The 27,219-nt window shown below is 32.8% G+C and overlaps 1 protein-coding gene across 2 annotated transcripts in view; it reads left to right on the top strand.

Moving 5' to 3' along the window:
- The first annotated feature begins 499 nt into the window (after window positions 1-499).
- The window catches only part of LOC107442458 (venom phosphodiesterase 2), a 53,119-nt gene continuing 26,399 nt past the window's right edge, over window positions 500-27,219 (top strand). Inside the window, exons 1-9 of one of the 2 annotated variants that reach the window (XM_043052194.3) lie at window positions 500-932; window positions 6,014-6,116; window positions 10,527-10,587; window positions 13,751-13,925; window positions 16,907-17,026; window positions 20,409-20,518; window positions 21,472-21,604; window positions 24,768-24,876; window positions 26,884-26,997. In XM_043052194.3, coding sequence (XP_042908128.3) covers window positions 828-932; window positions 6,014-6,116; window positions 10,527-10,587; window positions 13,751-13,925; window positions 16,907-17,026; window positions 20,409-20,518; window positions 21,472-21,604; window positions 24,768-24,876; window positions 26,884-26,997 — 1,030 coding nt within the window. In that variant the 5' untranslated portion in view covers window positions 500-827. The remainder of the gene's footprint in view (window positions 933-6,013; window positions 6,117-10,526; window positions 10,588-13,750; window positions 13,926-16,906; window positions 17,027-20,408; window positions 20,519-21,471; window positions 21,605-24,767; window positions 24,877-26,883; window positions 26,998-27,219) is intronic. The other variant, XM_087169262.1, reaches the window with a different exon arrangement.

Below are 27,219 nucleotides of genomic sequence, written 5' to 3'. Positions count from 1 at the left end.
TGTAAAAAGTATTTCACTCATGTTTTTTAAATGAAACAATGTTTTTTAAATGAAACAATGCTGTTAAGGTATATTTAAAGTACTGTGTAAATTACAAAATATTGCTTCCGAACTATGTCTATCTTGTCAATACATCTTAATAAACATTGTTTTGTTAAATAAAAAATAATTTAAACTGAAAAAACTTTTCAACGTTTCTAAGCAAAAGATTTCTATATCGCATATTTTTGAAATTGTGTTCGATTTTTCAATTTTAATTTTTTTTTTTTTTTTTGGAATAAGGAACGTAATATCAATACACTTTTTAGGTAATTAATTATTCCATAACAATAGTTTATAAGTTTTTGAAATTCCAATTTTATCTCATTTTTTTTTGTTGATAAATTTTATATTATATTAGAAACAACGAGCTTAATTTGCGAAACCCAACAACATTACTCCACTTTAGTTCAAACAATTTAAAAAAATTCATTTACGAATTGAATTAGTTAAACTATTTATAATTAGGCCTACTTAATGTAACTTGGTCATGATTAATCTTCGTCTGCTCAATCAGTGAAAGAAAACTAACTGTTGGCGATATTATATTTATTCTTTTACGATATTTTCTCAAAATGTCTATTTAATTCTCCTCTGTGTCAACAGATTTCCAGCAGAGATACGAATTATTCGTCGCCAAATGGTGAAATGTAAACAGTACTATCTTCATGACCTTCGCTACGTTTATTTATAATTTCTGCATCGGCGAGGTCGCTTTCGTGGTGAAAACGATTTTACTTTTTGTTTCATATTCAAAAAGAATGAAGTGATTTTTTTTAACCGTGACAATGGAACTGGTAGATAAAAAAATAGATCGTTATGAGGTCATCGAAGGAAACACCGACCCACCATGGCATAAGAAGTATAGAAAAATCGTATGGATTGTTATAGCGGTAGGTGCATGATTAAATGTTTTCACTTCAAAAGCTTATGTACCGATATTTACTTTGAAACAGTGGCGTGTAGAGGAGCGTGCATGCCCGATGACAAATTTCTTGATGAAATACCCTAAAATGAGTGTATTCACTTAAAGGAGGAAAAATAATTTTTTATGCGAATTTATTTTTACATTATTCGATTGTAAAATTTTCTAATTTTATGGTTAATATTTCTGTGTAGTATGTTAGTATCCTAAAACTTCGATATTTATTAATTGTTTTTTATTAAAATTATAATATTCTTCTTAAAAAAGTTTCAAGAGCCAAGCATTTACCTGTTGAAAAGTTTTAGCATTTATCTGTTATCTGTCAGTAACTTATAACAAAGCATTTTGCATTAAAATTTGAACATTTTTTAAATTTTATTTAATTTAATGTTTTCAAAATATTGGACTTTCAAATAGAATTTAAGAATTCTCTTAACTAGTTTTTTCATAACGTTTTTAGTAAGTGTAACTTGCAATGCCTTATTAGAGATTGTATTAAGAAAAAAAAGAAAACGATTTGTTTTCCTAAGATAACATAAAAAACTCTCTCCAAATATTTAAAAATTACTACGCTGAGAATTTTTAAAGAAAAATTTCAATCAATTAAATCCCAAATCCACCCCCCTTCAAGTAGCATTCGGAAATAAATAGGTATAAAAATATTCAAAGGATCTGTAAAAACTGAAGAGAAAAAATTGTGGTAAAAACATAAGGGCATATCAGCAGCTGTCAAAAAATTTTAATTTTTGCATTAAATTTATGACAATCAGAAATTGTAATTTATTATACAGTTTTTTTTAATAAATATGAATCGAATTCTTATGCACTCACGTTTAATGTAAAGACATTTCAGGGAGATTTACATTTATAAAATGTTATGACTGAAATTACTGAAATATTACTCATTGGCATGACTCACGTATTGCGTTAGGTATAGCGTCGTGAGAAAAAGTATAATCACGTAATTTCTTTAAACTTCAGAATTTTTGCAATATATTTTCTCTTTTTTTTTAAATTAATTTTTTTTAAAAGAACTTTCTTATAAATCTAAAAGATTAGATATACTAACAGATTAGATTATTTATTTATAGTTTAAAAAAATTATTTCATGAATAATAATTTCATGAATGTGAAGTTTTTAAAACGACTTAATAACTTCTCTCAGAAAAGTTCACGATTCGAATGCAATTGATATACTCATTTTTGTTTGCAATAACTATTTTTCATCGTATACTAATATTCATCGATATTTTCTTTTTTGGTCAAAAGTCTTTTATATCATGTTATTTATTTTTTGTCCCCGAGTATTCAAATTTTACAGGAAGGTGAAAAAAAGGATATCCCCAAGTATAACTTAAGCTCTAATGATAGGATTTTTACGTACTAAAAATCTATCTTAATGATTTGAAGGTATGACCTTAATTATTTTACTTAATTAGTGCTCATTGTTAATTAAGTAACGAAAATAAACACAAAAACGTTCTTTTTTCTTGGAATAAGCATACCTTTTTTTTCGCTGTATTTCAATTCGGATTCGTAAAATATAGTGGGGGGGGGGGGGGAATAGCCGAAATTAGGAAAATGTGTTCTTAAATAAGGAGATCGGTTTACGTTTTGCATATTTCGTCAAATCCGGGAACTTTTAAATTGGATCAATTTTTTTTTCTTCAAAATTATAAAACTTGTTTATCAAGGATGTTTCTTCCAAAAGACCTACTTTTGATTGTTATTTATTACTTCTTTGATAATTTTTTAATGATCGAAAAATGTCTTATTTATTAAATATACGAATTTCTGCATAATTTTAAATTAGGTAATTTTAATGACAAAACTTGAAAGAAATTGGTTGAATATTTTCCGAGATAAAAAATTCAAAAACTTCACATTTTAAATTTTTTTTTTCTCAAGAATTATTTGACCAATTTTGTTCAAATTTTGATTTTTTCCTTTAAAATTGGATAGTTTGAAACTATGCAAAAAGTAGCATCAATCAAAGTATTTATCAAATAGGACTTAAATAGTTTTAAATGATAATACTAAAAGTAATTTCTAATTACCAAATGATTAAAAATTTTTTTTTTTGCATTGAATTGTCTCTAGATAGAGAAGTTGTGTAATTGTGCAAAAGAAAAGATTTTCGTTTTTTTAAATGTTTCCGAAATATGGTATTATTTATAAAAAGTAAAATTGATATTAATCAACCAAATTTTCAACCGAGTTCCTGTTCAAATTATTGGGACCATGCTTTTATCGTATTGCGGGGCCCCTTCATTACTTAGATATCAAGAATATAAATCCACAGAATAAATGGTATGTTTATACACAAAAAGTGCTTTTTTTGTGTTTAATTAATAGTTTGCGAATACTTGAGATTAAATTTTAAAAAATTAAGTATGGTACTTAGTACGCAAAAGAGAAGTTATTCAGTTTTTTCTTCTTATTCATAGTATTTCATTCGGTTTTGAATTGAAAATTTAAGTTATTATTCATTTTGTTAGGTTGTCTTAAGTAATAATTTAAGTAGTGTTAATTAGTTAATTATACGTTAACTGTTTAATTACCATAATTTTCTACTTTTATCGAAACAAAGTTAATAGTAGTTAGTAACGAAGTAATGAGTAAACTTAGTTGCAAAGTAATTATTTAGATTTATTTTTGATGCACTCTAAGAAAAAATGGGCTAAGAAATTTTTAACGGAAAATGTGCTATGATGTTGCATAGTGTCATGTCAATGATTAGATATTTTTATTTGGATAATTATAAAATATTGCATACACATATTCTTTATTTTAAAATATGGACACAGTCATTTACCATGGTAAAAGAATGGGTCCCGAAGAGGTTCCCTTTACGTTTTCCCATTAAAAAAAAGTTTATTTTATTTTATTACCCATTGGCAAAATTGGTTTGGATTTCATGGCGTCCTCACTTTTTAACTACAATAATCAAGAGTAATAGTAAGCAGTGAGCATGCGTTGCTATGGCGACCGCTGCTGTTTGATAATTTTTTTAGAATTCTTTTTTTCACTTTTAATTTTGTTATGCATTAAGTAGGTGAGTTTTTTTTTCCAATGCCCACCTGTGCCGGGATAGCCTGGTCGGTAGGGCCCATGTCCAAGAGGTCGTGGGTTCGATCCTCGCCGGCCGAAGACTCCCCGTGTATTAAATGGTGACTGATGCACGTTAAATCTGTCGAGTCTCAAAGTCCTCCATGTTCCCACAACAAATCAATACCTCTGGGAGTACTGATCCAGGAGTTTCTTCGTCTTCTGGATTGGGTTCAAAATTACAAGGCTACGGAGTTGAACGTAAGTAGTCGTAAACCCATGAAATTGGGTCGGCTGTTCAACGGTTATAAAATAAAATAAAATGCCCACCTGGAGAATGACCTAGGTCATACAGGCATCTGAAGGGCAGATTTGTTGACCACTCTTTCAGGGAGCACCATATTAGGTGGGCCAACGTTGCTCCCACAGTAAGGACAGATAGTACAGAGAAGGAAAGAACATCCATGCCTTGCCCGGGATTCGAACCCAGAACCTTTCTGATGCAAGGGTAGTACCCTAACTCCTACACAGGCCTGTCGGCTTTAAGTTGGTGAGTTTGTTTCTGAGATATGGGACCAGAGAGGTCCCATAAATACTTCTTGAGTTGTGAATAAAGGAAAATTTCGTCATTTGAACGATATTTTTGTTTGAGCGATATTTTGATCATCATTTGAACGATATTTTGTATTTAAGAATGAGAAATTCTACCCCACAGTTCAAAATAGATCGTTTTGTGGAGAAGAAAGATCGTGGAGGTGAATATCACAAGTAAAGAGGGTCCAAACTGATAGACACGGTTCCAAAAGTGACAATTGAAGCAAGAGAAAAACGACGCCAATGCCTAAATTTACCGAGGCTGAAAAAGGCAAAGCCAAAGAACGTAGACGGGAATACCTTAAGTGTTACACACAAACGGAAAAAACGAAAGGATTCCGTTCGAAAATGCAAGCATGAAGCTCGTCTCTCGCAAAAGTACCAAAGTGGTTGAACCCTACTGAAGAGCGAATGGTGACTCTTCGAACCCCTTTCATGCAAATACGAGAACTGGGTGTTGATCAATAGTTAGGGATAAGAGGATCCGTTGTCAACGTATCCAATAACTTGCACTAGACCGTAAGCTGTCTTCCACGTAATATAAATGATTCATTCACTACTCATGCAAAATTGAAAAAAAACCTAGCTTTCAAATCATATTTCATGTATGAACTTGTGAATCCGAAAAGGGATGTATGATGCAGCTTACAATCTCCATCAAACACCATTGAACCAATCCGAAGATGTTAATATTGATCTCGATTGGCTGTTCAATGTCTATTCAGTCATCAAAAGAATTTACACAGAATGTGTCTGAGCTGCATTTAAATATGTCTGCGAAATTATGTACCGAGCAGTGTTCAGGTTGTTGTTGTTCATTTACGTCGCACTAGAGCTGCGCAATGGGCTATTGGCGACGGTCTGGGAAACATCCCTGAGGATGATCCGAAGACAATACCATCACAATTTTGATCCTCTGCAGAGGGGATGGCACCCCCGCTTCGGTAGCCCGACGACCTGCACGCGAAGTCGAGCACTTTACGGTAGCACAGCTTAACGAGGACCAATACCGCACACCCTCGGTCCCTACGCAGACTGATCCAAGTGGTCACCCACCCGCACACTGACCGCAGCCAGTGATGCTTGACTTCGGTGATCTGATGGGATGAGCAGTGTTCAGGATTAACAGTTAAAGATGTTCAAGATGAAAACATAATAAAGCTTCTTTTCCAAAAAAATTAGACACCATATATATATATATATATATATATATATATATATATATATATATATATATATATATATATATATATATATATATATATATATAAAACTAATCTCAACATTCTTATTATAGAGTTATACTATGTTTGGCAGTGTTCTCTGTATTTCTCATAACATTTCTCTTATTTCTCAGAGTCTCACATAAGTCATATATCGCTAATATATATTTATTTTCCTTTCCAGTTGGTCGGTATAGCTATTCTCACTACTATCATAGTCATCAGTTTAAAATGTCAGAATTGTAACAGTATTCCCACCGCTCCCACCACCACTCAAATTCTCACCGGTAAGATGAAATTAAAAACATTGTATTATCCTACCGATAATCTTTAAAGAAATAATTTTTTTTTAAAAATAGTCTTTAGATATGTAGAGGGCACATAAGAGGTGTGATCAACCATGCATTTTTTTATATACATATTTCAAGTTTCTTTTAGCCTCAAAGTCTTATTCATAGCTGGTCAAATCACCCTCAAATTGAGATTATTGATCTATTTTTTTCATTAAAAAAATCTTCAATAATAAAGGTAGCTTACAATTAAAGTAAAAAAATAATAATGTTTTAGTGCTTAATTTAAAAAATACAAACCTTTATAAAAATGAACAATATAAGCTATCAAATAATTGCAACTTAGAACTTTTTATTACGTTTACTAAAAAAATAAAAGGAAAAATATTTTTTTTAAAATGTGTTAAACTTTCTCCTATATATAAAAATGAAAAGTTCTACGTATAATGTTCGCTAATAATGTAATAAAAGAGGAACCTTTTTTTTTCTTCTACGTCCAAATATTATGGGGTGGTTTATTAGTTAATTCATCCATCCCTCGCAGTATTATGTAAGAACAATACTTGAACAAAAATGCTCATTTTTTTAAAGTACAAAAAAATGAATATTTTTTTAAACAGTGGGTTGAAACACCCATGCTTTCACTATATATAAAATGAAAAATCCTTATGTACGCATATATGCTTGTTAATAATTCAAGATAAGATCAATCGATTAACATCGCATTTTTTGTCTTTTGCATGCAAATATTATAGCTTGGTTTATCTATCAACTGCGCAAGTTTCAAAGCGTTATATATAACAGGAAGATGCATAACTGTTGTGACAAACTTCTAGGAAGGATAGGGCACATCATCAGAATTAAAATTGCACAGGAGCCCAGGCCAGGAAATGTCATTATACGCCAATAGGGGCACTTTCTTTTTTTTTCCAAAAAAATTATTCTCGCATCGAAGATTATTGGTGCTTAATTAAACTAGCTTATTTAATTAGTTTAAGGTTAGTTATTCATGGTTATTTATTCCTTTTCGTTCCTTAAGCGGGACAGATTTTATGCTTATCTCTGATTACCAACCCTAACCCTGATACGGTATAAATAGACGGTATCAATAAAAGGTAATTCTAGATGCCTAAGCGTTCTCTTCTGTCAAAATAATTGCCACGTGTTTACAAAGTTTTGGCCACTCTTGTTGTCAATATTTTACATTTGCACTCAAACTTTGGTTTGTGTAAAAAGAAGCTACGAAATAAATGACATTCGATAAGAATTTAGCACGTTTTAATCCAGATCATCCTCATTAAAAGTGTTAATGGATCCTGCAGCACACACACGTATTGGCTTGAAAGATAAGAGCTTACAACAGAAAAGTAGCCATAAAATTTTGAGCTGGAGTATTTATTTACGTTATTGAAATGACAAGCGGAGTAAAGATAAAGGTGTTAAGTGATGTAACAAAATGATATAATCTCTTTAAATTGTGTGTAAAATATGAGTTAATTTTGATGTATTCAAAGTTCAGAGTCCTTTATCTGAGTTTAAAGAGTTCTTATTTTTCAGGTGCTGAAAATTCTAAGTAATGATTTTAATGCAAAGATCTTATGAATATAGAAATTATTTCGGATATATTTAAAATTTAGAGTTCGGTATTTGCAAGAGTTCAAAAAATCTAAATAATTTGCGTGCTAAAAACTAAAAGTAATGGTTTCAATATGGTTATAACTCTTAATTAAATTATTTTTACTAATAAATAAATAAAAACTGATGTAACTAGTGTTTGTTAACAAAAGTGGCGTTTTGAAAAAATAAACAAGATTATGAAGGCTGTTTTTTAGGTAAGGGCTGTTTTGCTGTGTGCACTAATAGGTGGCGCGTGCGTCGCAACCAGTGCTTGTGTCGTGTCCTGGCATACCTTGGGAACAACTGTGCTCAGTTACAACTGAGTAGGTAATACAGTCGGTCAGTTCTATATCTTTAAAGTGTTCAAGCTTAACAAATCACGTATGAGGTATGGTCAGTGATGCGTGTTTAGATGTTAAAAAACCTATCTGTTCCATTCATTCACAGGCAGATTTTTGAAGTTTACGAAGCTTCCTACTGGTATGCTAACAAGAAAATTTGCTACTTTATGACAATGACTCTCGCCACAATTCTGTCCCGAGCTTTATTGAACTCTTTCGGCTAGGATGTTTTGGATCAACCCTCAATACAGCCCAGACCTTGCGCTAAATAATTTTAATCTTTTCCGATGTTTCAAACATCATTTCAACATCGATGACGAAGACGCGAAAACGGTCGTGACCAGGCGGCTAGTTACTATGGCGAAGATATTCTAATCTTGTTGTAAGATATGATAAGTGTTTAAGCAGACTTGGCAACTATTTTGAGAAAGAAAAAAAAAAGAGAAACGTGTGTGGAATCAAAAAGTAAATTTGCTTCATGAGAATTTTCCTTCGTTTAGTTCTCATTTTCAAACGGCCCTTACTTAAAAAAAACAGCTCTCGTATTTACCTATTTTAAAACACAGGAATCACCTTTAATTAGCCCTTTACTTAATATCCGCCTAAAAAGAGGAAATTATAACAGTTTTTAGATTACGGTTTAAGAACTGATATTTAAGAGAAAAACCTTTAAAAATTTGCCTATTAATTACACTGGGGAGCAACGTTTGTTTTGTTTTCTGTATCTGATTTTTAGGTACTTTCGTATCACTGATTTCAAATCTGCAATCGGTTTCTCCTTCCAGGCAACAGTTTTTTTTTTTTTAAATCTCAGTTTTGGTCTATTTTTTATCGAAATTGAAAAACGTCCTATTTAACAGAGGATCGCATATATGCTGTGACAAACTCCTGAAGAAATTAGGGTTAATGTCGTCATACGCCATTAGAGGCTTTTACATACTATGTTTCTTCGAGTACTCTTGAGCGGATCATAATAGAAAAGCATCTTATCCCAACATGAAACTACATATCTTGACATGGTTATGTGCTCTGACTCCTCTTGTAGTTTGTCGCGACACTTACATAACCTCCCTGTTATGCATAACATTTTTAAGCTTATATATTTTTAAAAAAACTGGACTAAAACTGTAATTAAAAAAAAAGATTTTTTTGTAGCTTTAGGAGCAAAACTAATTTCAGATTTGAAATCCCCATACCGGAATTAGTCAAGATTATTAGTACAAATGCAACAAACAATTTGTTCCCCAATGTTTTAAATTTCAACCATGGTAAAAGTAGAAGTGGAATCATCATAAACGAGTTTATTTGTGAATTGGAATTGAAGAGTGTTCATTTATCACTTATTATTGCCTTCAAGGTTATCGATAAATAACACGGTTTAAAATAATTTTAAGTCGGAAATTACCGCGTACTTCGTTAATTATTTATGCGGTTTTGATAAATATGTCTCCTTATAACTTAAAACCAGTACAATATTCACAACACTGCAATACGATATCCACAGCAATGTTCACAAGAGTTTTATCAATTAATAATGACTTTATTTTTATGAATTATTCAGAGTTAACAACATATGAATGGTCAGAGTTTTAAATATATATATTTTCAAAACTACTGCACATAATTACAATAAGTGATACTAGAAATTCAAGAATAATATACCGTTTTTATTCTCAATTACAAGCGTTTTACGTGTGAGGTTTTTAATTACAATACAAACGTGCAATCAAATTCATTCCGCATATTTTGTAGTTTCACACAGTCAATTGGTTCCTAATGATGCAAAAATGCGTTTTTTGGGCACATGCAGTATTTTTGTCTTAGTTGATTCATAAAAATAAGTCACGTGAAGTTAATTCTGGAGATCTTGGTGATTAAGTGATTTGGGATTTATTGGGTGTCATCCTCACGTTCAAGATACTATTTTTGAACCAACGATGCAAAAAACACAACACCGAGCGAACGTATTTATGCATTGATGAATTGAAACTACTAAATGTGTGTCACGAACTACAATATATGTTTGTCGTGTACCAAAATGGTCACACATGGAACACTTGATAATTGATAAATAAATGACATGGTGTAGGATCCGAGAAATTTGATGACTGTGTAATTAAGGGTAAATCACCAGCACACAGTTTATAACCCAGCAATGCACTTTGCGTCTAACGAATGCTTTTGTGTAACGTTATGAATTAAATGACAGAGTGATGTGCGTGAAATGAATTAGAATAAATGTTTGTCGTATGACAAAAAAGTGACACATCTAACACACACCTGTATTGAAAAATAATAAATCTTACAAATATAAACATGTAATACGTGTAATAGTTTCAAATATATAAATATTTAAAATTCGGTCTTTCAATCGTCATAATCTTTTATATTAAGGGTGGTGAGTTGAGAATATTCTTGTTATTAATTGATGAAAATTATCACTATTTAGATTCGCCTTCATTGCATTGGGAGGAAGAATGCTCATCAGAAGTTTCTGTATGCCCTGCTAGGTAAGAGATAATACTTTTTACCAGTGATGTAAGATTAGTTAAGAAGAGATAACTGAAATAACTTACAATTTAATGGTTGGATTTGGAACTGTTGAAACAGAATTTTTTAATTTGATGAAAGTCTGTAAGATGTTGTATGATTTAGAATGTACTAATGTAAAACGTCTCTAATCGCACTTGACATTAGATACAAAAATGAATTCTTTTGAATTAATTTAACTGTTCTTCCTTCTGTTTATATATATTGCTCCCTACTAAGAGGTAGAAATAAACAGAATATTTTTACTTGTTAGAAAAAATCTTGAAGAGATCAATAGAACTACAAGAGAAAAATAAAAAGGTTTCCTTTTTCTGGTATTTAAGTTGTTATAATAGCATAAATATATATACCGAAGAGCCATTACATTATGACCACCCTCCATCTACAACAATGGGCTCGCCCAGGTTTTCATAGTTTCTCGCCCAGGAACAATGTTTTCATGGGGCACATTGGGACCCATAATCCTTATAGAACAATCCCTGACGTCTGTAAGCTACTTGAACATAGTTGAAGACCAGGTTCACCCATTCATGGCAACAGTTTTTCCTGCTGGGGATGGTGTTTACCAACAGGATAATGCACCATGTCATAAGGGTCGATCCGTCGAGGAACATTCCAGTGACTTTGAAGTCATGTCTTGGCCCGCAAATTCACCTGACCTTAATCCAATAGAGCATTTGTGGTCCTACTTGGAAAATCAAATTCGTGCTGCCACGCTACCCCCTCGCAATGTGAGGGAATTGCAGGACCAGTTGGTGAGCGCTTGGTACCAGATACCTCAGACTACCTATCAGCACCTTGTGGAATCAATGCTACACGGCGGGTGCTAGCAGTTTTGAGGGCTAAAGGTGGTCCTACATGTTATTAGCATGGTGGTCATAATGTAATGGCTCTTCGGTGTATATTGGCTCTTTCAAATTCTATAAATATAGAAATAGATTTTGCTTAATGAAGTTAGTTCAAATATTTCACCCACCAGAAAATATAACACTTCGTAAATATACAGAGTGTTCTAAAATATTTTAAAAATAGAGGTAATTATAAAAATCCTTTTTCAGCATATTAATCTGCGCATTTTTTGTGTATAACTCGCACTTTCCTATAACTATACCCTTGCTTACTGATTGCCTCGTTAACAACATTATTTCCTTTTAGTAAAATTTCGCATGATATCGAGAATTATTCCATTATGGAGCAGCGATGGCTCAGGGTATGGAGCGTTCGTCTTTCAATGAGGTGAACCGGGTTCAAATCCCAGAGATGTCTGATAGATACGAATTCCTCATCCGGCTTACACCGACCACAGTGCGGACGTGAAATATCCTCAGTGGATCATGAGTTAGAGTCCCCTTGCCGTCAGGATAAGTGTGAGAGGTTCTCGTGGTCTTCCTCTCCATGTAACGCAAATGCGGGTTGGTTCAAAAAGTCATCCACGAAGGCAAATTTCTCCCAATACTTGATCCAGGAGTTCCCTTGTCTTCTGGATTGTGTTCAAAATTACAAGGCTACGGAGTCGAACATTAGTAGTCGTAAACCCAAATTTGGGTCGATAAACACTTGAGTCACACTTTAAACTTTCGAATGGCTTCAGCATTACCTGTAAAAAGGGTGTCTAGGTATAATAAAGTTGTCATTTGCTTCTCGATAAAACCATTCCTTCGGTGCGAAACTGATGAGTTAGCGTTTCTATTTCAAAAACTGGGCGAAATAGAAAGAAAAAATAAATTACAAAATTGTAGAGCATCCTCAAGTCAGAAAAAAAAATTATCTCAAGGTACCATAATTTTAAATGAATCTGAAGAGAAGTTTGAAAATCGAAAAGACAGGTTTCTTGAGATAAATAGCTGTTTTTTTTTCTTTTCTAAGATCGTTTCGTCACGTTACACAGTATTATATTGCGAACAAATAAATACAGATTTTAAGTATTCTCTTTATCTCTTATGTCTACAACGGAGATTCTCAAACTTCTTAAGTCTCAAATCACTTTTGAAATCGGAAAGTTTTACACAGATCGTTAAATTTTTATCTTGAAGTCTTGTATAGTATTTAGTAAATTAAACGACAAAATATTAACAATGCAATGTCTTTTCGTCATTTAAGCTAGCTTGACTTTGGACTTAATGGAATGAGCATAATATTCAAAAATCATAATATTCAAAAAAAAAAAAAAAATTCTGGAAATAAAATATTTTAGACTTTAAAATGTATTTCATATTTTTTTTTTTTAATTTCAAACCTCTCTTACCTTTTGCCGTAGCACTGGAAAATGTTTGACGAAGCAGAGTTTGAGAACTCTGGTCTACAACATAATCAATGCATATTAAATCGACGGTGTTCTAAAATTTGTAATTCATTTTTTCTTCCTATCTCAGAACATTTTCGATATAAGAATTTTTACTTTCCAGTTTTCCACCAGGTAGCTCTGTAAAGAGCCTCATTGAGTAGCGCATACCCACTTTACTATACCTAGACAATACTTTTATAACTATAGCAGAAGTCGTAGGAAAATATACAGGGGTGACTACAGAATTCAGATTTACTTGTGGTTCCTTCAAATAGTTTTCCATATTATTGCTATAAATAATATTCTAGCTAATTCAACAATTGTCAAAGTAAAATATTTCGAAAGTGTTACTATATTCAATGAATTGTTAAATATACTCTTATTTATTTTTTTTAATAATGAATTCTGTCTAATTTTGCGTATACCAATTTATATGAAAATCCACAGAAACGTTCGAAAATCTCCAAGAAAAATGTCTCATCTTTATCTAAGAAACATAGCACACTACTGAGTAGATCGGTAGATTCAACGTTTTGTCTTCTTTTTCATATAATTTCGGATTTTCAATATGATAAAAACTAATAAAATCAACTGATTTTGAATCTAATCTTTAAAAAAAAAACTAGTTTTATTTGGTGAGGTTCAGAATTCCTATTCTTAAGAAATGCAAGAAAATTTAATTTGGATTTCTACAATAAAAACTAATTGTTTTTGGTATTCTTAGAGATTTATCTTTTTCAATCATATTTTTAATTATTTATTTTCGATATTTTTTCTTAGATTTTTAATCTCTAAAATGTGAACTTTTATATAAATGGAAACATCATTTGATTATTCAGTTTTCAGGATAATCCGCCATTGCTGTTAGTTTCTCTGGATGGGCTACGAGTGGATTATCTCAAGTATGGTGTTTCGCCAACTCTTTCCAAAATCGCAGAATGTGGAGTGAAAGCTGAATTTATGTATCCCATATACCCATCGAAAACATTCCCTAATCACTATACAATTGTAACGGTAAGAAAGTTTATTCGTTTGTGTTAAGATATTAGTCTCAAGACTAATATTGCTTTAAATAGTCTCAAGAAATAGAACAATTAGCTGATTTAATAAATTATGCTGAATTTATAATTTGATAAATGCAGCATACTCTCGATATCTCAAAAACCTTGTTATGTCAACAAAAAAAAAAAAAAAAAACAAAAAAAAAACATTTTCCCCCTTGGCATTATGTATAGTGGAGAGTGGAGTCAAGTGTAACAGGGTACGATTGTAAAAGAGCAAAAATTTCGAGTGTCGGGTTCTAGATTTGGTTCCTAGGTGGCGCGCACAAAGTGTATTTAATAAATCTACATGTACACTCCTGCTGGCAGCCATTTTTATGTACTTTTGAAAGAGTTACATCACAAAAGATATTTTCACGCTACGTAAGTACTTTTTTTGGTATTAGAATATTATATTTTAACAAAGTAATTTTGTTTAAACAAATAAAAATTATTAACCGAATGTGTAAGTGGACACCTTAATTAACATTTTAAAAAAAAGAGATTAGTTTTGTTAATTAACTAGCATTGTTTTTAACAAATGAAGCTGAAATGGCGTCTTGGGGACGAGTGTAACAATAAGTAAAGGGACGATTGTAACGGCTGAAAATAAATAATCTTATGTTAACAAACCAGTACTTAACTCTTCAAGAACCACCAATAGTTTCCTATATCATTCATATTATGTTGCATGCGCATTATTTTATTTGTCACCTTTCTCTGCATAAATTAAAATTTTTAACCCCTTAAATTGAAAAGTTTAACCCTTTAGGTCTCTGCTCATTATTATTTTTACTCCTAAAATATCACTACTATTTTGATCAATAAAAAAATATATCACAACTATGATAATATGTATAATTAACTATGGTTTAGTTGAATTTATGAATTGTTACAATTGACCCCGTAAGTGGGGACAATTGTAACAAGCGCACGACTGTCAAAAATTGTTAATAACTAATATAATAACATTTAAAATAAGGTATTTTTTTCTAGTAGAGGATAGTCTACTTTACTCGTTTGTCAATTAATACTAATAATATATTGGATTTTTTGTTAGTTAAAAATAGTTAAGTAAAAAATTTTACAATTGACCCCACTCTCCCCTACCAACACCTCCTAGAAAAGAGTAGGCCTCTGCACGGGTTACCATAAATATCCTTTAGTAGTCCAAACGTAATGACATACGCCATATTTTTAACCACGGCGCAGCTTAGTACCCCGAACGTAATGACATCTTTCTTATTTTTCATCAACTGCGCAGTTAACTTCGTCACATCGGACTACTAAATTGATCCGTGCTGAGGCCTTCATACTTCTAGGAGGTGTTGCCCCTACACCTAATGTTAATTTGAATTTCTATGTCGAAGAGTTTCTTCTTAAAACTTTGTTATGTCGAATTTTTTTTGAAAATGAATTTTTTCAGAAAAATCACAATGTAAGTTCATTGTAATCCAATTCTTTTCTATTGAATGCATAATTGTTCTCGTCTTACTTTTAAAAATAAAACCATCATTGTTGTATTTAGATTTATAGTCAACTATCATTACATACATATTTATTAGTTGCTATTCTTATGTTTCATGACTCTACTTTTTTGAGTAATATTTTAGAATATATATATTTTCTTTTTACTTTTTAGAGCATATTTAGTTCTGACCTTGTTTTCTCGAAAACTCGCTATTTCGAATTTTTTTAGCGTCTCTTCAACTTTGAGATATCGAAAATATACTGTAGTTTGAATGCACGAAAATTTATTTTTCTATTTGATCTATTTTAATTGGATATAACATTATATAATTCAATTTTTTTCCTTCCTTGCCTATTGTTGCTTGCTATCTGCCTAATAGTCAAGCTAGAAAGATTTTGTACCCATCTATGTTCGGCTAATTTTTCCTTCTATTTAAATTAATCCACAATGCGCAAGCTTAAAGTAATTATAGTCCAGTAGGATATATTGCAGAATGATCTAGTCAATCAACCCAGGAGTAAATAAAATAGAGCGAGGTTCAAAATCTCTCTAATCGAAGCTGTTTTCGCCTTGATGTTTTTAGGAGAGTTATACCATTTAATTGTTCTTAAAAGATTGAATAGAAACCTTTTGAATTTATAAATAAATGTGATTTCATACAATATTACAAACAGAGCAGACAACACAATAGACTATATCCTAACAATACTATATCCTGGTATTGCATTGATGTAGTTAAAATATACTTTGAGTGATTAAATATTATTTCAAAATTACGATTATGTTTTATTAATTTTAATTAAAGTTTGATTTTTATAACCACATTTCAGTTAGAATAATTTTAATACGCACTGTAAAAAATAATTTTTTTAGTCCCGTTACGGATTTATTTTCAAGTTCACCCCATATAGAATTCGTCTTAAGTGCTTCTGATTCTGGTGACTACAATGAAGACAAATATTTACAAACAATTTTTACTAATTACCGACGTAGTTACATGCAGATGCAATTCAAATAATCGTCTTTTTATTTTTTTCAATATGCAACTCTTCCAATTCAATGCCGTAAAATCCGCTCAGTAGTCCATAGCGCAGTATTGTTAAAAACTTTTTGGCAATAAAAAGACTTTGAATTTCAAACGCATATGTTCCGAGCAGCGCAGATAAGACTGAACAATTTCGGTTTTATACAGAAATTGTGCAGCATATTTATTACATAATAGGTTTTTCGAAAGCAGCTCAGTTACTACAGGACAATCCCGTTTCTTTACTAATCTAGCGTAGCGCAATGGCTACTGAACAATTTTGGTTCTGTATAGAGCATGCGCAGAACATGAACGTGCAGGATGTCGCATGAAATATCTATGTCTGTTAATCATTAGCTTTATTTTAAAAGTTTTAAAGAACACTTTCTACTCGATCCTGTTATTTTTTAATCACCCTGTACGTTTAAGTAGGTGATGTGTGTGTGTTTCTTTTCCACAGGGTCTCTATCCTGAATCTCATGGAGTTATCGATAACCAGATGTATGACCTTGCCATGAATAAACGCTTTAAAGTTGGTAAAACTAGGCTGGATGATCCAAGGTGGTGGCAGAAAGAACCTGTAAGTTCAATCACTCCAGATCAGTTTTTAACTCTTTATAGTATCGTCATATTTTATCTTACAACTGTCGTTGAACAGCCGACCCAATTTTTGGGGTTTACAACTACTAATATTCAACTCCTTAGCCTTGTAATTTTGATCCCAACCTAGAAAACAGGGAGCTCTCGAATCAAGAATTGGGAGAAATTTGCCTTTGGAGGACTTATTGATGAAACTTGACCCGCATTTGTATGGAAAGGAAAACCATGAAACGTTATATGGTTAGCTTAACGGAAAGGGGACTCTAACCCATGATCCGTGTACCACTAAGGATATTTTACGTCAGTACTGTGGTCGGTGCAAGCGGAATATGTCCCGCAGTGAACTGATCGTTAAGCCACGGTTCCCAACAGATCACCGAAGTCAAGCATCACTGGCTCCGGTTAGTGTGCGGGTGGGTGACCACTTGGATCAGTCTGCGTAGGGACCGAGGGTGTGCGGTATTGACCCTCGTTAAACTGTTCTACCGTAAAGTGCTCGACTTCGCATGCAGGTCGTCGGGCTACCGAAGCGGGGATGCCATCCCCTCTGCAGAGGATCAAAATTGTGATGGCATGTCTTCGGATCATCCTCGGGAATGTTTCCCAGACCGTCGCCAATAGCCCATTGTGCAGCTCTAGTGTGACGCAAATTAACTACAACAACAGCAAGCCGAATGTAGAATTCGTATCAATCAGCCATCGCTTGAATTCGAACCCAGTTTACCTCATTGGAAGGCGAACACTTTATCTCCTGAACCATCAGGGCTCTTATAGTATTATCTGAAGATTTTACTTTGTTTCGAATGTCGCTTGAACAAGCAAAACTCTCCAGCTTTTTGCGATTAAGTGAGTAAGGTGCGCAGTTCGTTTGGCAATCGAACACCGCAAGAGCGAAAGTCTGTCTTAGCTGAAAACTTCAAGGATTTATGGCGGCACTCATTCGATAGGCATTTTTTCCCAGTTTAGACATAGATCTGAAGGGGAAAGAATTTTTTCCAGATCCCTGTACCCATGATATTGCTTGACCGTCCACAGGACTTCCGATGACACAGTTTATATGAGCACGTATATCGCATGTACTCGGTGAGTTTTAATGATGTCGTGGATCGAACCCCGACTCCTCTGAAGATTGTATTGTTTACAGTAAAAAAATCATTCAAATTAATATCAACAAGGACTAACTCCAAAAAGTTTAAGGTCGTCAAAGCTCTTGTTTGCTTATTTTATTGTTACTTTTCGTACCGGCTGTTTTCTCTTTCTTCTTTTTCCATAAAATATTACTATCGAGTGATTGATTTCGTGGCCTTTTGGCAAACTGAGAAATATTCATTTCGAGGAATTTAGTTTCCCTAAAAAATAAAAGTTCCAATTAATATTCGATTTAGGAGTTGTTGTGCCTTCTGAGTTTAATTTAAAATCGCATGTTAACAGAAATCGCTTTACATCATTTAAAAACTTTTGCATGTTTTAAGAAACTTTCAAAAAACGTCAACACGTTAAGCATGGATTTAGAGAAAATGTTTTTAGAAACCAATGAAAATACACTCTATAACAAAAAAAATCGACGCACCAAGAAGGAGTTGTCCGATTGAAACGAAAATTGGTGGATAGGAAGACAATGTACAGAATAGTAAACGATTAAAATTTCAGAACAATTGAATAATTTATTGCAGAGTTACAGTAACAAGTTCAATAAGGCGTTGACTCGCCTCTAGACTGGATACAAGCTGCCACACGGCGTGGCACAGACCGATAAAGCTCCCGGATGGTCTCTTGCGGTATTTCCTGCCAAATTCGATCCAATTGTCGAACGAGGTCATCAACATTCCGTGCCAGATGCAATCGCCTTCCCATCATATTCCAGACATGCTCGATGGGAGAGAGATATGGTGATCTGGCAGGCCAAGGAAGAGTTTCAAAAGCTTGCAGACAGTTCATAGCAACACGTGCCGTATGTGTTCTAGCATTGTACTGCTGAAAAACCAGCCCTGGGTGCTTCAAAAGGAACGGTGGCAAAACAGTTCTTAGGATGTCGTCGACGTACCGCTGTGCAGTAAGTGTACCTTTAATGACGACCAAAGGAAATGGCACCCCAGACCATAATGCCTTGTTGAGGGCCGGTGTGGCATGCAATAGTGAAGGCAGGATCCCCCCTCTGCCCTGTGCGTCTCCAAACACGTCTTCGATGATCGTCAGGACACAGTTGGAAGCGGGATTCGTCGCTAAAGACTATACGTCCCCAGTCGGCATCATTCCAACCTGATCGAGCGTCGTTTTTGGGCGTCTTAGTGCGTTCTTGGTGCGTCTATTTTTTTGTTATAGAGTGTAGATCACGCAGACGGCGGATTTTAAGTGTTTATATGTTTATCATTGTAGTGTAACACATTGTAGAGTCACGCCATCCTATAGAATTCATGAGCTGAGGCAGTTATTTAAAATACATACTATGTGAATTCGTACATATTTTGGGTATACATGTGTATGACCGCAGTGGTAGTTGTGACTGAAAGAGTTTAGTATCGTGGTGACAAAATTAAAATTCTGTATCCTAATGAACTTAGAGTCGACCAGTTTGTGTGTTGGTCAGAGAGCTGCCCTCATCTCAGAACGGTCCCGAGTTCGAATCGCGTTTCGGCTATGGGTATAATTTCTCTCTCTGGTCTATCTGTTCTTCTTATGTTGATAGGGTGACGGTGATCCACTTATATTGAGCTCACGAATCAACACGTATCAACAATACCAACCCTTCAAAAACCACAATTGTATACGTGGCCTAAAGTGGTGGCATTGGTTGAAAACGAAGATCCTCGAACTAATTCAAAATTGTTGGACCCTGGCTAATGATCCAAAGTTTTTCCAATCCAAAAAAATGGAGGGAATTATAGCTGAGACGATGTTTTAAATACGTAGCTGTGTACTTGCTGTTCTATCTGTCCTTCCTATGTTGATAGTTTAAGTTGATCCATCTATATGGTGCTCATGAAAGAGAGATCAACAACACCGCCCGTTTAGTGCCACATTTGCATTTGTTGTCAAAAATTGGAGGTATTTGAAATGTAAAAAATAAACTGAAACATTCCGTAATATTTTAATGCAAGTTTGGCAACATTTAATGATTATGTTTCTTTGTTTACTAATGGACATTTTTTAAGGATAATGAATTTTTGTGATAACGGACTTTATTTTTATGTTATTTTTAACGTTATTTTAATGATATTGAAGTGAATGTAGTGAAGTCTGAAAGTAATGAAATTTCCTTATTTTCAAAGACAACATTTTGTTGCCTTCTTGTATGAGAGTCACAACTAAAATTTAGGATTATTTTTTTATAATGCAAAATTATTTTTTGTAATACTTTGCAGATATGGGTAACGGCACAAAAACAGGGGAAGAGTGCCGCCTGCTTCTTTTGGCCCGGATCTGACGTTCGTATAAACGGATCGTACCCGAATTTTTATTTCAATTACAACGGGTAAGTAAGAATGCATATTTGGCTTACTTATGTATTTCTTGGTGCATTTATTAGCAGTTTTTCATAGTTGAAATCGAATTACTTGTATGATGATCAAGCGGGGGAGAGACAATTTATGTCTATGGAAGCTGATTCTGAGAAAAATCGAATTTTTAGGTTTGAAAATTTACAGTAGCAAGCGTTTAGTTAAAATCGTTAAAATAACCACGAATGTCACAAGTGCTTCTTTACAATTCCTAAATATTTTGAAACAAAATTTAAAATTTTTGATGATAAAAAAAATTTGAAAATCGGGTTGGACAAGAACTGTTTTTTTCCCTCGAAATTTCTCCCTAATCATTACTTCCTCACTGCCGACTAGATAGCTGAGCGGTCAGCGTGCCTGACTGTGAAGCCATTGGTCACGGGTTCGAATCCTGCTCAGGGCATGAATGTCTTTTTCTCTCTCTGTGTTCTATGTCCTTCTCTCTTTGTGTGAATGTGACCCGCCCTATAAACGGGTTTGTGGTTGTGTGACGTGGGCGACGCTGCTCCACCGCCACAGGTGCCCACTGGGTAACGAGAAGAGAGTAGCAGTTCTGGCATTTCTGTGGCCAATGGGACAAGCTCCAAGTGCCCGCCATTAAAAAGAACACTATCAAAACGTTGAAAGGCATACATATTATAAGGAAAGACCCATTTAGGAAGAGACACGTTGTGGCAAATCTGTTTGAAGCTTCTTCATTTATTTAAAGTTAATTTGAATGTAAATTATATTTTTTAAGTAAAACTAAATTTTTAGAAGAAGAAAACTTATCATATTTTTGAATATGAGGATTCACAATGTACCATTGTAAATAATATTAGAAATTACTGCTAATACTAGAAATTATATTAAAAAAATTCAATCACTGATATTCGGTCTTCAGCCTTAAGACAACATACATCTAACTTGTAGTATTCTATTGTTCCAGGAGTATTCCATTTGAAACAAGGGTGGATCAGATTCTGGAATGGCTGATGCTGCCCAAAAGACCAGATTTTCTCACACTCTATTTTGATCAGCCAGACAAAGCTGGTCATGCTCACGGTCCAGACTCTTTCGAAGTAAATATTGCATTTTTTAAAACACTTCTTAAGTTTTATATCATGTACGTGAGTTAGTTTAATTTAGTAGCAACATTCGTGAAATTTCTATTGTGTAGGTTAGTTAATAAGTGTGCCGACCGGACTTTGTAGGGGTCAGGGAACTGTCCTTTCATCAGAAACGTTCTAGATTCGAATCCAGGGCAAGGCATGAATATTCTTTCATTCTCTGTACTATTTGTCTTTACTGTGGGAGCAACGTTGGCCCACCGAGTATGGTGCCTCTGATAGAGTGGCTAACAAATATGCTCTTTCAATGCCTGAATTGACGAAATGTTAACACAAGTGGGCATTTGAAATAAATAAAAAAGTTAATAAGTGTGTGACAAGGAAAGATCTTAATTATGTTAAGTAACATTTAATTGAAAGTTTTCTATAATGTAGAAGTTAGGGACAAGTGAACGTCTTAGTATAAATATGTTAGGTATAATTTTGTTGTAAATTTTCTATCATGTAAGTAAATTGATTAGGTGGTTAAATGTTAAGGGTAAACATAAATATGTTGAGTAAAATTTAGCTGTAAGTTTTATATTTTGCAGGGGAGTTGTTAAGTCCATGATAAGTGAAGCACGCTTGGTTATGTTGCGCAACATGTTAATGAATTCCACAGAAGATTTTTCAAACATATGTTAACAGTAGGAAACTGTTTAAGTGTGCTTTATGGCAGGGCAGTAAAGTAGGAAGTAATGTACTAAGAGGTGTTCCTAAATTTAAAAATGTTTATTGCTTGACATGTTTTCTCTTGCTGATTTTGCAAAGGATGTCTCCTGCCAAAGCATTGTCAAGTAATAAAATACAAGTCAAAATGATATTTATTCGCCAACGAAAAATCTGTAATACATTCTACAAAAATTGATAGTTATATTTTTTTCTCTTGAGACAGTAGCTGTAAACATAGAAAATATTCTGTTATAATGATACTAGTTTTAATGTACCCGATCGCAATGTTTGAAATAACACAAGTTCGGAAATAGTGTTGCTTAGAAGTACATACTGATACCCGGGGTTGCAGAGTGGTAGCACTTTTATGCCACAGGTCCTGGGTTCCATCCTCAGGTCAGACAAGCTTTCCTCCCTTCGATAAAATGAGTACCAAACATGCTTGAGGACTGAACAATAGGAGTTCCGGATGACCAACCAACCGGAACATCTGCTCCTGCAATCCAGATCCCAAGGTCAAGAAAACTGAGATGGACACAGTAGGCCTTGGCCCTCTGTGGGGTGTCGTGCCTCTGAGTTTAGTTTTACTTTAGAAATATGTACTGAATGTCAAAAAGTGATAGATCGAAATCTATTACAAAAACAGAAAAAGTTCACGTTTCGTTCACTGTCACGTTCTGCTTAGATAATGTTTCATGTTCATATCACTTAGATGCACTTTCCATTAAAAAATATTGCTAGATTCAAGGTTGTAAATTACTCAATATTTTTTAATGGCGTATAATTTTTGTGTGGATATATATGCTTTATATTATTTATTTCAGAACACATATATCAATATGATGTAACTAAACTGATCCTTGAGTATGAAAGGATAAATTTTACACAGTTATTGTTAAGAGTAGAATGTGCAAAAAGCGAGATTTATTGAAGGTTATTGTTTTCAAAATTGTGATGTCAGAAATCTTGGAAAATTAGTTTTCACTGTTATTTGTAGTCGTTTTTTTTTAATTTCGAAATTGTTGTTTTTCTTATCCTTTTTTGTGCGTTTACACGGCGGAGTAATAATCATTATCATGCTTCACATAGCCATTTTACTGCAAAAAAAGACTCTTTCCGCAAATATAGAATTATCTTTATAAATGATATTTGAAAATATTACGAGAATGAGCCTATTTTAAAAACGTAGTTCACAGTTTTTTAAACAGGATTTGTTTTAACACTGAAATTGCGTAAAGAAAAACAAATTATGTTTTGATTAAAAATTAAATAAATAAATTAACAAATAAAAATAAATAGATGAAAAAAAGAATAAAAAATCTTTGTGATTCTTAAATGTAAATTTTAGACTCGCCGAGTATAAAACGCTTTGATGAAGTAATTACGACGAAGGAGATAAATTTAGAGAGTTCTATAACTACCAATCCTTTGTACATTTTCAGAAAAAAAAAACATTTCGAAAATTTAAAAAAAAAATTTAGCAGCATAAGTGTTCTCAAAATAACATTCAAGCGAGGAAGAAACAAAAACATTTTTGAAATTTTTTGAATTGCTAGTAAGAAAGAATGGATGAAAATCATCAAAACCTGTCAAAACTTACAAATTAAAATTATTAACTTGGCTCTTGTTGATTGCCCGTTAGAAATTGGAAATCAAAATTATTAACTTGGGTATTGTTGATTGTTTGTTGAAACTTAGAAATTAAAAGTATTAACTTGGCTATCGTTGATTGCCTCATGTAACTTGGAAATTAAATTTATCAACTTTGTTATTGTTAATTACCTATTGGAACTTGAAAATAAGAATTATTCATTTGACTAGTGTTGATTACTTATTGGAACTTGGAAATCGAAATATTTAACTTGGCAATATTTACTACCTACTGGAACTTGGAAATCAAAATTATTAACTTGGCTATTGTTGATTGTCTGTTGGAACTTGGAGCTGTTTCTATTAATCGGCCTTAAACTTCATCTTTCTTTCAGCCATTAATCAAAGATATTTTGGTATTTTCAATCTTACCTTTCTCTGTAGTGGTTCGTTAGATAGCGTTTTTATTTTTCTTTCGCTTGAATACTGATTTGTGGCCTGATTTGATTTCTCTCTGACAAGGATTCTAACAACATATATGAAAGGCGATTGGTGCGGCTATATGCTAATTGAGTTCTGAAGCTGAACAAATCATATCTTAGTAAAAGTTGTTCATCGAAGAAAACTTGCTAATGTAACAGTAAAATATTAATTTTAAAAGAATACTGAAAAGTGAAATAAAAAGCTTGAAATGTTTTCACATTTTGTGCAAGATTCATTCCTGTTGAATTCTTCATGGAACTTTTTTTTTATAGTTGTTTGAAGTCAGAAGGAGTTAAGTATCATCCTCTAATGTTACTATACTAATCCATTTTAAAATAGTGTTAGGTAAGAACAATTGATCGAGTTCTAAAAAACTTTTCTTTTTGAACAGGTTAAAGAAGGTATCAAGACTGTGGATGGACTGATGAATAGGTTACTTACAGGATTGGAAATGAGAAACCTCACAAACTGTGTAAATATTATTATTGTGTCAGATCATGGTTAGTTTTCACTTATTCATTCCTAAAATGAAATGTTTTTAATACTATTTATAAATTTTTAAAACTAAAACTAAATGCATAAAGTTTGCATGATACTTCGCATTTCGTAAGCGGATCCCCGCAATGCCATTTTCAATTTTGATAGAAATTGGTGCACAACTATCTATGCACTTGAACTTAGGTTTTGGAAAGTTTTAAGCTCAGAAACAAAAATCTGAAGTAGCTAGGAGGGGGGGGGGTGCTAAATGTGTGAATTATAAGCTTATTGTGAGAAGTGATGAAGCCTAACTTGCATAACTTTGTACCATGAAAAGATTCTTTCCAGAAAATAGTATGTGTTAGTATTAAGGTGAAAGTACACCTTAACAGTAATGTTATATAACGAAAATGTAAAGTATTTAACATTTATGTTATTAATAAAGTATGTCTTGAAAGTAATAATGTAATATAATAAATTGTAACATTTACAGTAAAAATGCACTATTTTTAGCCACATTTTTTAAAAGCTTCGTAGCTTAACCTTTTCGCCCCCATCAGGACATATATATCCCGTGGACGAATACACTGGGACTTATGTGTCCCATCTGAAAAACCTTGTGGGACATATATGAAACAGTCCCCAAATTGTCCAAATAGTTGATTTTTTTTTTAAATTTTATTTTGGCAGAATATTGTAATTTTTACCTTGTTTGATCTACGTATTAATGTTCGATTTTGTCTCTTTATTGGAAAAGAAAAAAGCTGATAGTGGAAAGGTTAAGCTAAAAATTATATTAAAAAATTATCTTATTTCTAAATTGTTAAGATAGAGTTGAACAGTTTCTAAAGAAGCTGTTAAATGTTAAGGTGAGAGCAAATCCCTAAAATTCAATTGCAATTTCAGTTGTGATTTATATTTCTCAGCTGTAATTGATCAATCACGCAGTGAACACTATAAGTTTGGAACAATTTAATTTTTTACTTTTAATCGTACACAATAAATTGAAATAATTTTGTGTTTAGACGATATTTACAGTTTTGAAATCATTAATTCAATGTTATTTACAGTATCTTATAAATATTATTTTATCAGCATTAATTTACTTATCTGTTTAATTTATCTTTTTAATATTATTGAACTCATTAACTCTAATATATTTAACTTATCATTTTGGTAACATTAAACTCATTCTTTCAACATTATCCAACTCATTTTTCAATATTTTTCAACTCATTCTTTCTATATTTTCTTGCTAACGTAAATCATTATTATCCATCTTATTATTTTAATATTATTTAGCTTAACACATCATTTCAGTACCATTCGTGTCATCATACATCGTGTTAGTAATAATTAACTAAATTCATCATATCAGTAATAATTAACTCTAATCTCGTAATTTTTCAACTTATCCTTTCAGTATTATTTTAAATAACTCATCTTTTCATTACCCTTTAATTCATTTTTTTAGTGTTATTTTCCTTCTATCATCATTTTAGTACAATTGAAGTTATTTCAGTTAGAAAAACATACATAATCTGTTTGTCAATTTTGTTAAGAAAAGGTTCAATAAAACCCGTGTTGACTCAAGGAATAGAGCTTTCGCCTTCCAATGAGGTGAACTGAGTTCGAATCCCAGCTATGGTTGGTTGTTACGAATTCTGCACACCGTTCACACACAGTGACCACAGTGCTGACGTAAAATATCCTCAGTGGTAGACGGATCATGGGTTAGAGTCCTCTTGTCGTCAGGCTGAGAGAGGGAGATTTTCATGGTTTTCCTCTCCACGTCTCGCAAATGAGGGTTAGTTCCCTCAAAGTGACCTCCACGAAGTCAAATTTTTCCAAACACTTGATCCAGGAGTTCCCTTGTCTTCTGGATTGGGTTCAAAATTACAAAACTACGGAGTTGAACATTAGTAGTCGTAAACTCAAAATTAGGTAGGCTGCTCAACGACAGTTATAAAATAAATTAAAAGGATGTAACAAGAATGTAATTAAAAAGCTTTTATTTTATATTTTTCCAGGTATGTCGGACACAAGCTGTGACCGAATTTTTGATATCAGAAAGTACATAAACATTTCAACTGCTGACGTATACACTGGCTCTTTTGGCAGAATAAGGCCCAAGGAAGATTCGAGTAAGTATACTTTTGGTGGTTATTTTGACAGGAAATGGACTGTACAGACAGCAGTATAACAAACATAAGTAGCTTTAGATTTGGAGCAGTGAAGGTTTATAATTTTACTAAATTAACAATCAGTACAAATAAATAAAAATTTTGAAAAACCGAAAAACCGTTTTGAAAAACCGTACTGTTGGAATTTTCATTCTAAGAATATGGTAAAATAGCTGGCAGCAG

This window comes from Parasteatoda tepidariorum, chromosome 8 (assembly GCF_982258835.1).
Source record: "Parasteatoda tepidariorum strain Cologne lab strain chromosome 8, Ptep-v5.0, whole genome shotgun sequence".
NCBI classification, from domain to species: Eukaryota; Metazoa; Arthropoda; class Arachnida; order Araneae; family Theridiidae; genus Parasteatoda; species Parasteatoda tepidariorum.
Note: the sequence above shows the minus strand (reverse complement) of the source record. Positions and strands in the feature narration are given on the sequence as shown.